The 14402-nt window shown below is 35.9% G+C and overlaps 1 protein-coding gene across 3 annotated transcripts in view; it reads right to left on the minus strand.

The window, feature by feature from the left end:
- The window catches only part of KCNH7 (potassium voltage-gated channel subfamily H member 7), a 501818-nt gene that overhangs the window by 125945 nt on the left and 361471 nt on the right, over positions 1–14402 (minus strand). For 2 of the 3 annotated variants that reach the window (XM_047721923.1, XM_047721922.1), the window contains exons 5-6: positions 13203–13223; positions 4960–5174 (exon numbers count right to left, since the gene is read on the minus strand). In XM_047721923.1, coding sequence (XP_047577879.1) covers positions 4960–5174; positions 13203–13223 — 236 coding nt within the window. The remainder of the gene's footprint in view (positions 1–4959; positions 5175–13202; positions 13224–14402) is intronic. The other variant, XM_047721924.1, reaches the window with a different exon arrangement.

Consider the following 14402-nt stretch of genomic DNA (forward strand, 5'->3'; position numbering starts at 1 on the left):
AGGCTTAACCCACTGAGCCACCCAGGCACCCCCATAATAGCTCTTAATAAATGCTTATTGAGTGAATGAACAAATACATGAATGCATGAATGAATGAATGAATGAATGACTAACACCATGGCCCCTACTCTGAAGAAGCTCACTCTAGCTGGGAAAGAAATAACAGTTTGGCTAATTAGCAATTAACCAATGTACAATAGAGATAAGATCCAAATATTGATATAGCGTAACATGAACAGAAATTAATTGTTCCTTTCATTTTTTAAGCCTTTTTTCTTGATATCTGCTCTGCTGTTGTGCTCAGAGAAGTATTTAAAATTCACTATTGAATGCTCTATGAACAAAACCCTGATTTTTTTTGAAGGGTTACCATACAGATCTAATAAAGGAATAAAACAAATAAGAACATTAGATAAAGAAAACACTGATGGCTGCCTATAGAAATACAGTTAGAATATCTCAATGAGGAGAATTTCCATACAAACCTAACAAAGGGAATAGTAAAATCTTTGGGTTTTTAACAGGTTTTTTTAGTGATTGGAGGTCAATTGGTGTTCTATGTTGTGAATATGGAAATTCCAGAGACAGTTATGATGAGGAAAGTTCACAAACATTAAGTGAGGCTAATCCTGCTTTCAAGTATTTAAACAAACTTTCCAGAACCATGTCTGCAGGAGGAATTTCTCAATATTCAACCTCTACCTTGTTTGGATTTACATGTAGGCAGTTGGCAGGTTTGTTACTAAAAGGTATGAATGGCACTAAAAAGAAGATGGAGCATTCCTACCACCTCTTTCTAGTTTTTGGTCCCAGCCTTTTTTTAGTCCCTCATGATTTTTAGCCAGAACTGTAGCCACTTAAGTGTTCTGTTTTCATAATCTCCTTCCTATCATTGTATTTTTTCACATTGCTAAAAAACAGTGATCTTTTACAAAATAGTATCCAATCTAAATCTTCCAACATCTTTAAGGTGCATTGTTTTTCAATTGGGGTCCTTTGGAGTCTGGGAGGAGCACTATACTATTTGGGTAAATTATGAAAAGCTGTAGGAAAAAGACTTTTTTTTTTTTTTTTCTTGAAGGCTTGGGATTATCTCAGTGGTAAGTAATTTAAAACATTTTTTATTTTTTATTTTATTTTTTTTTAAAGATTTTATTTATTTATTTGACAGAGAGAGATCACAAGTAGACGGAGAGGCAGGCAGAGAGAGAGAGAGAGGGAAGCAGGCTTCTTGCTGAGCAGAGAGTCCAATGTGGGACTCGATCCCAGGACCCTGAGATCATGACCTGAGCCGAAGGCAGCGGCTTAACCCACTGAGCCACCCAGGCGCCCTAAAACATTTTTTAAAAATGTTAAACAAAAGGGGCACCTGGGTGGCTCAGTCGTTAAGCGTCTGCCTTCTACTCCAGGAATGAGCCCAGAGTCCTGGGATCGAGCCTCCGCATCAGGCTCCCATGCTCAGTGGCTTCTCCCTCTTCCACTCCCCTTGCTTGTGTTCCCTCTCTAGCTGTCGCTTGCTCTATGTCAAATAAATAAATAAAATCTTTTTAAAAATGTTTAACAAATACTGTGATACTATGAAGGCAAATATAAAAGAGGACTTTTTATTTTATTTGAGAGAGAGAAAGAGAATATGAGTGGGGATAGCAAACTCCCTGATGAGCTGGGAGCCCAACTCGGGGCTCGATCCCAGGACCTTGGGATCATGACCTGAGCCGAAGGTAGATGCTTAACTGACTAAGCCACACAGGTGCCTTGAAAGAGGAATTTAAAAAGAAAGCATGAGACCTTAAAACAATGCCAAGTGTTTGACGGTAGCTGTCCCATTTTACTTATACTCCCAAGGCACTTCTGTGAAAACGTAGTAAAGAACCATCTAGAGGGGAAAATTGCACTCTTGTTAAGTCCCTGCCCAGCCTATCCTCTCCCTGGGCCAGGAAAATACCTGTTCTCAGAAGACGTATGGATTTTTGTGCCTCCACAACTTTCTTTTTGTTGTTTTCTCTGCCTAGGATTCTCACTCCTTCCCTTTGCACCAACGTCCCCTTCCTCCCTCCCTTCCTTCCTTCCTTCAGTAAATATTTCATGAACTCCTCTCCGCCAGATGTTTTACTAGGTTCTGCTGAGGTAGGGAGAAAATGCAGAGATGGTGAGGAGAGCAGAAGGAAGTCATACAAAAACATTCTAAACAGAATAATGACTAACATTGCATGCTATATACCTAGCACTGTGATGAACATTTCCACACATCACTCTATTTAATTTTTACATCAACACTTAGAAATAAGTTTTGTCACTAAAACTTGCCTTGATGTCACACAGTAAATGGCACTCATCTCCATGGCATACAATAAATGACTTAGCCAAAATTAAAACACAAGTGCATGTGACTCCAACTTACGCTCTTAAAATCACTTACTACTCTATGTGACAGGTAACCTTCTAGATTCAGATGAAATGTCCCATCAACATCTTTCTTCTCTGAAAATTCTCCTTTTAAAGCATAATTACTTTCACCCTAAGTGTGTTCCTGTATTCATTATGAGCATAATTTCATTATGGCTATTTGTAATGTTTCCTCTCTCACCAGCCCTAGAAAGTCCCTAAAGCAGGCACCATCTCTGGTCCACATGCGTGTCACCCTCTACTGCCACAGAGGGTGGGCTAAATGTGACAGGATAGGGTGGACCCTGCGGAAAACCAAGGGCAGGAAAGCTTCGCAGAGATCACACTTGGCTGCCCAGACTTTAAGGTATGCCTTGTTTGGCCTACAAAAGCATTTTCAATGAGTTTGCCAACTTTTGGAAAGTAAGAGCTTATCTTAAATCCTGGATTTCCAGCTTCTTTTTTAGATTGGAAGATTTGGAAAGCTTCATCAATCTTACATGACCACAGTCGTCTTGAGCTGAATGGTAACCGTCTGCTGTTGAGGGGCCCTGACTCTACACTTCCCTATATTCTCCACTATTGTTATGCTGTCCTGGTGACTCTGCTCACTTAGGCTGCTGGCAGGGTCCTGACCCCAATATTTGCAATCAGTCTTCTGTGCAATTTCTGAAATCTCTTAATTTCAATGTTACAGGGTTATTATAAATAATCATTATAAATAATAGATGTATAATATAATTATTACAAATTATTTTTCATTTCCAGTTTACTAAGTTAAGAAAAGTGAAATGTTAAGGGTAGAAAACCTCACTACTACATAAATATCAAAGCATGTACTAGAGATGCTCTCCAGTATGACATGGTAGAAAGCCTCATATACATATACATAAAACTGGAGGATGGACATTGGGGAGGGTATGTGCAATAATGAGCACTGGATATTATATAAGACGGATGAATCACAGACCTGTATCCTTGAAACATACATTTTATGTTAATTAATTGAATTTAAATTAAAAAAAATAAAACAAATATACATAGTAGAGTATGGCATGTAAAAATATCTCATCTCAAACAGAGCACTCAGATCTATTTATAACTGACTCACGGTCTTTACATAGTTATTGCAGCTCACATACTGGGTTATTTACAGATGACTCTAGTACTGCTGGTAGTGATTATAATTACAGAAAAAACTCTATCAATTCAAAATATTCAAGGCTTGGGGCAGAGATTGGGGCCAAGTTACCTTTATATCGTGACAGTTCTTGAAAAGATTTGCTGAGCAAACCTACCAAGCAAAGTGTTTGTAAAAGAACTGTTTACTTGACACAAATTTTAGAGTCACGAATTCCCAACAATGTAAGTGCGTTGTAAGCAAAAGCTAGATACTGCTTAGGTTGGTATTTTGATATAATAGGTACAAATTATTTTTATCTATTCTTTAAAGTAGGGCTCCTGCTAGACAGTACATTTTTAATCCTAGTTCAAATTGCAATATTTATTTGAAAACAATAAAATATTGTGCCTGTGAAATGTATTATTTACTCTGAATTTTAATAATTTCAGCTCTGTTGGAGGCCATGGCATGGTTGGAGTCGAGGATCAAACCAGGCCCTGACTTGTGTCTCCTTCAAAGTCCGGACACCTTGACAAGGTTAAGGATGGGAAAGTTGAGTAACACTGAGAAAAGGGTCTGTGCTCTGTGTCGTGCGCTCGCCTACGTGACTTCCCACGCACTCCCCCTATAGAAGGGAACAATGTGGTCAGGGTCATGAATTCTTCGTTGGTCCTTGCTGTTCTGTACCTCCCATAACCCACTCCCTGGTTGATTGTCTTGCTAATGGCTTTAGCTGAAACTACCTGGCATCACGAGGTTTGCTTGTAGTTAATGTAAACTTGTTATAGAAACTTGCGATCATCTGACTAGGTACTGATGTATTACTCCTCCTATTCTGGTCTGCCTTATAAATGATTGTAAGATGTGGAATAAAATCGGCACTGTTGGACATCCTCCTCAGTGTCCCTCCTGCCCCCATCTCTTTGTCTCTTAATTTCTTTTCACCATCCTCTTAGCCCTCACGTTTTCCTGGTCGATTTGTCGTGCTGGCCGTGACACAGCTCTTTTCCTCAAGGCAACTGACGTGTATCTGAGTCTGCTTAGTAGAGTTTGTGCAAAAAAGAAGGTCATAGTTTAGAGTAAATCCCAGTTAGTCACCTAAAGTTTCAATAGTCACAGCCATTATATTAAGAAGCCATGCTTACTATTGCAGGCATGGCAGCAAAACAATAAATGTCCAAACATGATGAATAGCAGGTTAACCACCTCTGTAACAAAGAGAACAACAATACCAAGTTAGCCCATTTGTGCTTAATCTTGTAGTAGAGAAAAATCACAGTCTATAGTTTTATTTATCTGTTGCATTAGAGGGTTACCCAACATTTCAAGATAAATCGAAGTGCAAATAAATATCTTACCTCTTTTGATAATCATTCACATGAAAAATCATGTGTTTTACAGTACAGAGAACCTTGGAAATAGTTAAAATTGAGAGTAAAATCATATCCTACCTGGGTGACTTTCTCTGTCACATTGTGTGTTCGATCTTTAACCTTGGGTGCAATAATGGTTTTATCTGAAGAAGGAGGGGATGCATTCTTTTTTTCGGTTTTGACATCTGAAAAATTCAGGGTGAGCTGTGGGATCTTGTTAATGGTGCTGTATTTGTTGAGATTTGAATCTGATGTGGATCCCAGGAGGCTTGACTTGATATGATTAAAAGGCCCTAAAAAAATTGGAAAATATTTGTAAAAGCAGTATCAGGAGAAATAAAAGAAAGAGATGGTCGTGAATGACCCGCTAATGATCCACAGCCAGTGTGACCTTGCTTTGGGAGGGACTAAATGCAGCCAGCCGATACCTGAACACAAGTTTAGGGTCACTGTCTGCCAAATGGAGCAACACGTGAGTATCCGGGGGTAAGATGGGGTCCAAGGTGTGTACCCAGAAAGCAGATGGCATCTTTAGCTGTTACTTAACGTCTTTCATTAAGGGCTGGAATAAAAGAAAAAAAAAAAAAACTCCACTCTTTATTATTGGCCTATTATTGGCTAAATTGATTTCTCAAGAATGTCTTTTTATGATCCAGGGATTATTCAAGGAAGGACTTGCCTACGGTTAAAATCATGTTGGCCATGACATTTCTGAACAGGTTGTCTACTGAGCTCCAATATGCATTACTCCTCTCTCTGGGCCGTGACAAATGACAAGCCAGCTGAGTTTTTTGTATGCTTCTATTACCTGTTTGAGATGATTTACAGAACTTCTAGGAGAGTTAAGCCCAGATGGAGGAATTTCAGCTAAGATTGAGAAGGGCCAATGTCTTTGTGTATATGTGTGTGTAGTCTATTGAAAACTCTAGAATCCTGTGTGAAGTTTTAAAAATCTTTCCTTTTTTCCCCCTTTTATTTAAATTTAAGACTTTTTGGTTGCGGGGGGGTCCTTTATAAAAACCATTCCAGAAGAATGCTTTGACAAATGTAACATGGTTGAAGTGACATAGCTAGGTAATGGGCTGGGGTCAGCAGTACTGGTTCCTTTTTTTTTTTTTTTTTTTTAAATCATGCTATATCCTGGATCCCCAGAACTTATTCATCTTATGATGAACTGGAACTTAGTACTGTTGGAACTTAGTACTGTTTGTCCAAACCTGGTCACTTCTCACATTTCATTTCTTCCTTATGAAGACAATTGGTCAAGGTTCTAGGACTCCTGGCCCCCTTGTCAAGGATGAATACACTGACCAGCTACATCTGGAGATGAACTTACTGTGTGTTGCATATGGAAAGTCAGGAAATGCTCCAAAGAGTTTCTTGTACAGTGAGTTTTGCAACTTTTACCATTATATAGCTCTTAAAAATTAGCATCAAGAAGAATTTTATAGAAATCCTGAGCCTATGAGTGTTACCCAGCTGTTATCCTGCTGCCGCAAGAGTGCTTCAAACATAGAAACTGCAGGACTAAACTTGCGAGTCAACAAATTTTGCCTTATGCTATTTTTGTTGTTGTTGTTGTTGAGGATGAGACGTATTTTAGGAGTTAAAAAGCACTTTATGCACCAAACAAGTTCTAAACATCTGAAAATTAGATTTACAGGTTGTGTATTTTGAACCACAATAATAAATCAACTCAACTCAAATATAACGCTAATAAAAAAAATCCATAATTTAGTTCATAGTTAACTTGGAGAAAATTCATTCTATATTCATTTATAAAAGTACATGTTAAGTTATTATAAAAGTTTAAAATGATTTTAAGAGAATTTCACCTATGTGGCAGATACTGTGTTCCTTGAGGTGCATTTCTATTCATTCTCTGAGATTTATCCATGATCATGATCAAGTCCATCTAGGTGAAAAATGTCATTGAGCTCTTTGGGCATTTATTGTCCAATATGCTCTCATTTGCATACAGATTCATATTCTCTTTTCTATTTATATGACAAGGAGAGAAATATGACCCAAAAATGGTACCATATTAATCTAGAGTCCAGACAGTTCAGACAGAAACACCATCCTCTAGGTCTCTGTAGAAGACTCCGCCACATGCCAGTGATTTATTATTGTAACACATCCTAGATAGCGTTTCCTTTTTTGTTATCATTTTATGGCTATATTCCAGGCCTATATCTTAAAATTTATAATTTGTAAAACATTCTAGGACTTGAGACTTCTTAGAGAATGCTTTTTCCTCAACTCCAGTGTTATATTTTCACCCATTAGGTATTTTTACAACACACAGGTATACTGAGAAGAGATTAGAGAAAGCTGAGCTCAGATACATGGTTGTGTTTAAAACCTTTACACCCATCTTTCAATTCTCTTTATCATCCCCCTATGTGGTGCATTTCTGTAGTGATTGTCTATAGGGTTGCTTAAGAAATTGGGTAAAACCATGGATGATCTATGACGTTAAGGCAGACAAATACTGTTAAATATACTTTGATTGTTCTTGTGGCCAGTTCTAATAAACGCCACTGCATTGGCTCTACTAATGAGCAAGAGGTCTCAACTATGATGGTACTTCATCTTAGGGGTATTTGTGGGGACATTTTTGTTTCTCATAATGATGAGAGGTGGTAGTTTTTCACCTGGAAAAACCATCCTATATGTCCCAGGGGGCACTCATGAAGGTGAAAGCCTGTTTATAATGATCTGAGCCTTGAACTTGTTTCACATATAAAGAGCACAATCTACATTTAACATGATTTTAATATACATTGAGCTTTCCAGAGCTATAGCTACCATGTAGGGGAAAGAGCTTTGCATTGTTTTGTTCAGAAGTTTACCAAAACTTGTTCATCATTTTGGAAAATTGCATCATTTGGAACTATGCCATTTGTGGCATTGGAATTATATGAAATTTCAGACTTCAGGTTATAAGGTTATAGTTTGTGTTTGCATATTATGAATAAGTATGTAAGCAAAGAAATTTGACTCTTTTTTTTTTTATTGCCAGTGTTGGAACCAAATATTAAATTTGCAGAGAATTATAGGAATCACAGTGAAAATCATTAATAAAATTTCTTTCAAAAGTGTCTCATATTATTGTTCTCTATATATGTAAAATGATGCATGATACAATTAAAGGAAACTATGTATAAGAGCTAAACATTTGAAATTATTTGTCTTGAGACTGCCTGTTGGTTTCCAGTCTCACTTTAGTAATTCCCTACAGATCTGCCACAACTTCACCTAAATGTCTGGATTGCCATTTCTTGCTTCAATCCATCTCTGAGTCCCATTGTTTAGGAAGGCATATGGTCTGCAAGGGTTTTTTTTTGAAATACTGGAAAAAGAATAGATGTTCTCACATTTGGTGGGATTTCCTCCTTCAGGTGCAATTCATTAGTATCACATGTTATCACACAGGGAATCATGCTGACATTACCCTGAGCTGGTAAGGGCTGGCACATTTGTGAGAGTATCATTATTTCCTCATTCTTTCTCCAGTTTATCTTGGTGTATTTTTCATAACTCAATTTGGTTATTTCCTATTTTTAAAATTCATATATAAATAATCCTGCTCTGTTATTATTTATCCCAATAGTGGTTTTTATTTTGCTATCGACCCATATTCCTTCTCTGTTATCCAGTACTTATCTGGACAATTTAATGCTCTTAAAACCATTTTTTAAAAAATGTCTGATCATCGCATTGTATCTTCTAGTATAGTTATATTTGAACATCAACATATTGAGAAAAAAACATTTTATTATAAACTGCTTTTCTTGTATTCTTCCTTTATATTACAGTTAAAGAATCAGGTTGACTTTTAGAATTAGTTTAATTATCTCTAAATGTTGTTACAGTATAGTAAAAAGAGTATAACAAAAATATTGTAGAAACAAGTGGACATTGGGTCTGACAGGGCTGAGAAACCACTGGTCAATACATTTCATACTCAGATTTGCCCTCAGAACATTATAACGTCATTGAGTCCATGTTTTAGTTCTCATATTTACTTGTGGATAAACCTTCTGAACTGTTACTCTATTCTATTTTTTTTAAGCTCTTAATATTAGAGATTTAATGTAGACTCTTTCTTAAAATCTATACATTTAAAGAATTAGCAGAACCTAAAATGTTCCTTAAAATAATCCAAACATGCTACTTAGATAAGACATTTACATTCTATTTCATCCTGCATAACAAAGATAATTATGCTTTTTCCCACTGATTTTGAAGCAGATATTTATATGCAGAAGTCTGAGTCTATAATATGATCAGTATTAGCTTAGGTTCCTCTAAAGCCTATCTAAATTCTGAAAAATTTTCCAACACTTCAGTTAAGATCGGTATCCACAATATTCTCATTTTACTAATTGTAAGCCTAAGCAGACAGAGTATGAGACCAAAGGGGAATAAGCATCAAGGTCTAGAAATCAGAATACAGGGTTTCCTACCTCCTAGGTCTATATTCAGAGAGGCCTTGGTTGAGGATTTAAAGGTGAAGGGCAGCCTCCCTGAGAGTGATCATGAACTGATGGGATTAAGGACTCTAATGAAAGAAAGGAGAATAACCTGAAAAACAAAGTAAATGAATTTAAATGAAATAAATGGGCAGAAATAAAGGGAAATAATAGATTCAATAGAAAGGAATGTAAAACTCCAAAGTAATAGGACTTGATGTTCTTTAGAGAAACATTTGCGAAATGGATGACCAGGTTAAACGCTTCCGTGTACTAGAAGGATAAGAAAAACAGGTGACCAAGTAGACTAAACCAACAGCTGGATAAAGCTTTCCTACAAGTGTCTGATTAAATATAAGGTAAGCCAGGTTCTAGCCACAAAGAAATATCCTGAATTTAGAGATCAAGCCAAAGGCTAAAGCAACACCTGGAAAGAATTTTAGATTAAAGATATTTAAAATCTTTATGATGAGGCCATTTGAATTTATCATGAGTTACAAGAAACTGAAAGAGAATATATTTTCTTTTAAATGGTGCTGGAAATATAGTGAAGGACATCTGATAATTAAAAAAAAATCGTAATGCTATTTTCTTTTTTAAAGATCGCTGCTCTTGAGAATCCAATGGGACACAAGAGAAGGAAAGCAAAAAAATTAAAGTTGTCAAATCATCAGGTCTTTACACAGTTTATTTCTTAGGGCACTGAGTTGATTAGGTAAAATTTAATAAAATATAAATTGCTGAAGTGACTTAATATTAAAAAATGCAAATGAAGTTCCTAGTAATTGGATTTTGTAAAAGAACCGTGGCAACCAGTTTCACTTAGAAAGATAGATAAGTAATCACATTATTTGTAGTCAGTATTCATATTGTCTGGGTTCAGTGCATGACACACGATTTTCAGATTTAAACTATCACCACTGAAAATCAGTTTGCAAATTCATGTAAGAATACTAAAACTTGGGAATGGCCAGTGTAGCTTAAGAGACACAACCCGTATCAGATCAGTTGATTTCCTCTGTGAGTCTGATAGGTTTTGTGTCTTGAGGAGGTAAAGGCAGTGATAAATCTTACAAATAGTTTTGTTTCTGATTCATATGTCAGATTCATAGACAAGATGGAAACTGAACATACCATTGTCAGTGGGATGTAGTTACTTGAAATAATAAGGAGGTGGAAGCAATAGAGGGGTAAAATTATATTAATGATCTATTTACTAAGTAGGGTAAGTGGGGTTAATTTTTATGGATGACTTGAAAAGCAGAATAGGCAGAGAAACCATTAAATTTGAGGTGAAAATCAGTTTACCCATAGTTGAGATAGCATTAGGTTCACCTCTCATAATATTAAAGAAATTATTTAAAAATTTTATGTACATACACACATATAAACAGCATACACAATTTATTTGAATTAATTTTTTATCCTTGATAACAGGGCTACACTTAGATCTCTGGAGTCTTATTTCAAAGAGTCAGAGTGCCAAAGAAATTTGTTCAAGGGAAACAACGTTAATCCCAAGAAAGAAGGTTAAATGGAAATGATTCCATTTTAGAAGAAAAGATGGAGTACCAATTTGCAGTTTTTATACAGTGATATTATTTCAAGATTAAAAGTAACCGGCTGGTATCTCTGTTCACTCAGGATAGATAAAGGGGGCAAGAAAATTGCATTTCAGCAAGAAGGATTTAGGTTAGCTCTTTGTGTTACAGGCAATAAAATACATTCCCCAAGAATATTAAAGAATGGGGTTCTTGGGAGATAAAAATCTTCTACCACCTGTGTCAGGGATTCAGCCAACACCCTGCCCAAGGGGAATAAATCAGATAATCTTGAAGTCCTTCCAAGTGCCTGCCAAAACTATTTATTTTATTTTGGTAAAGAAATTATGTTTGGGTGATTTAGATATAAAAAAAAAACCACCTGTAATTATGCATTTGTATACAAAGAAGTATAGAAATTTCTTTTATTTTTTAAACCTTTTATTTAAATGTGGTTTAGAAACAACACCAAAAAAATTTTTAAAGCACACTTAATGTACTGTTCTGTATCTAATTAGTATATTAATTGTTCTGTGAAAATCTTAAAGAGCCAGACATTTAAGATTTTTTTTTTTGATAGTTTCAAAACCAGAGTCTGAAAACTTCGGAGGGTACATTTACATTAATTTTAAAACTAAATTTGCACTTTTTTCCTCTAATTTGGGAGTTTAACTTTATAAATATTAACATGTGAAAACTTCCTACAATGGTTTAGAGTTTCCTAAATCCAAATTCTGACTTTGATGATTCATTTTTATTCAAAGACTATTGCTGTTCAAAAAAATGGAGGGTTGAGGGAAAAGGGTGGAGATTAAATGGATTCATTTATGAGAGAAAAATAAAATTAATGTAGTTTGAATGGCAACTGTGTGAACTGCTCGTTTGGAAGATAAGCAAGCTTGATTTTCATTTATTGAGAAAAATTAGATTCATTTCTCACTGCATTTAAAAGATCACTGGAAAAATAATGTCTAATAATTAATTGCTAATTGTTAAATGCTAAAGGCAGTCATATTTCATATAGGCGAGTTGGCAAGAGGTGTCTGTATTCTGTTTCTTGACATTATATCCTGAATGATATCAACACAAATCACCATCACAGCTGACACTAATTTGCTGCCTTTTAGAAATTAGAGTAGACAGGCCAAGGATAGAATAATCATTTAGATGAAGTACCATCCTGCTATTGGAGGTCACCTACATGACCCTTTTTGAAGTGCTTGCAAAATAAAATTGGGATGGAGAGAAGCTGTCATGATTTCCCTTCTTTTCAAATCACCCTGGACGGCTGACCAGAAAACAGCTTTAGTGTCTAGTGCTATTAATTCATAACCATCACCAGCTCTGGCTTAATTAGGGAAGCAATTGAGAAAGCAATATACAAAACTTCATAGTGATCAGAGTAGCAGTGACATACACAAGAGGCCAAAACAGTGAATTTTAAGTAGAGATGGTTACTGGTGGAGACGTGTCCATGCAACACACATGCACAAAATGAGTCATTGTCACCATATGCACACTCACAGCAGCATGCATGGCCTATGTTAAAAGACTAAGCCCAAAAGTTTTCAACTTGATGAGAATAATATGATTACTGTACTTTGTGATTCCTTATATCTACTCTGATTTAGTAGAAAAAAGCCAGAGGTGAATTTCAAGTTTTTAGTCAAATCCAGATTTATCCAGAGGTACTGCCCACTTAAGCATTACCCTACAGGAGCTACAGGTCATGCCAGTGATTTCAGACTAATATAGGACACAATTAAAAATGACTGAAATGTAATAGAGAGAAAGAGAAAATGACTCTCATGCATGTACAGTTTACTACTACAGTAAGCTTAAAACCATACCCCCTGCCATCCAGGAACGTGAAACTAGTTTTAAGGAAACAAAAGAGGAACAAGTGAAGTGATACTCTTCATGTAGCACTTTGATTACTTTATTTAATCCTGCACTCAAAAATTTTTTGGCTGAAATAGGCTTATGTGCCTCTTTCACAGTGGAATATACTTAGCTTGATACTTGTTTCTTTCCAAATGGTTTAGATATTCAGGAGGTATTCATTGTCAACCTAGCCTTATACTGCTTGCAGGAAAAAGGAACTCCTAATCATTTTGGTGACACGGCCGAAAAAGTAACAATGTCTCCAACAAAATCAAGCCAGGATGTCTCCACCAGGCACCTGGACTAGCTAAGGGCCAGCATGATGTTGCATTGAACAGGGCATACAGCAGGCAAGTTAACATGCCAAGTAAAGGGGCACTTTGAGCATCAGATGATGAAATTCGAGTTCGTACATTACCTTTGACATTGCGACCATTGTCTGTTTTGAGCACATAAGGATACAAAAAGAAAGAAAAATAAAAAAGACTAAAATTATGTTATATACACTGAATTACCTCTGTAAAAACAATCAGAGTAAACAGGATATAAGGACTGAAATGTATCTTTGAAATTAGCATTTTGTACTCTTCAACCAAGTAAAATGCACAAACCAAAAATGCTATCTGCTGTAAGCATGCATTTTCAAATATGTGAAACATTTATCTCACTTAATTTAACTGGATTCCAGGATACAGATTTTATAATAATGACAGTCTGGAGAAAGGCATCTCCAGCTGCCTGCAGTTGTGATAAAAACTTTAGATCTTGTCAGAAGCCAATTTTAGTAGCAGTTCAACCATCATTTACAAAGAAAGACTGTGCAACATTTGGTATCTAAAGTAATCTTTTTTCCCCATATGATTTAACCTAAATTAATAAGGACAACTATTTCTAAGACAACAGCTTACCTTAATAAACCAACTGTGTTATTATCAGAATTCTCTTCACTGCCCCTTCCCCACAAATGTTCTTCAATGTATATTTTGGAAATACCAAATGGTGCTCAAAGAGTCATTCTTAGGCAAAAGTAATTGTAAGAAATCAGGGAAAGATTTGACTGTTAAAATAACATGGGATTTTTAAGCTTATGTTGTCACAGGGGACCCAGTGTAATAACTAAAATATTTAAGAAATTCATTTATATTAGCATGGGCTGTTTTCAAGTCTCGGAATGGAGTGTTTTCAGATTTATTTTGAGATTAGCAATCTGAATCTTTAATGCATATCTGCTACTAACAAAATATGCATTAGTAGTTTTGAAACAAACAAGCTTAAAATAAATGAAGTCATGTCAAAACCATTCAAATATATCCAAGATTTGAAAAAATCTGTTCAACATTTGTTGACATCTATGCTACCGCTGTGTATATTTAGAATCTTGGGATATATCGTAATTGTTTCAAAGCTTACACCTGAAGCAATTTCAATAATGCGGTATATTGAATTGCTAGCGTAGACATTGCCTTTGACAGAGATACACAAAGTTGTGACCTCATGTGACAACTCTGCCCTCTGAGGGACCATAACAAAGCAAACAGAGATTACAGAGAATTAATTATCTTCATCAGAAGCTTGTCCCCAAAATCATTAGTAAAGTAACACCTGCTTACAAGTAGTT

Source organism: Lutra lutra, chromosome 3, assembly GCF_902655055.1.
Source record: "Lutra lutra chromosome 3, mLutLut1.2, whole genome shotgun sequence".
Taxonomy (NCBI): Eukaryota; Metazoa; Chordata; class Mammalia; order Carnivora; family Mustelidae; genus Lutra; species Lutra lutra.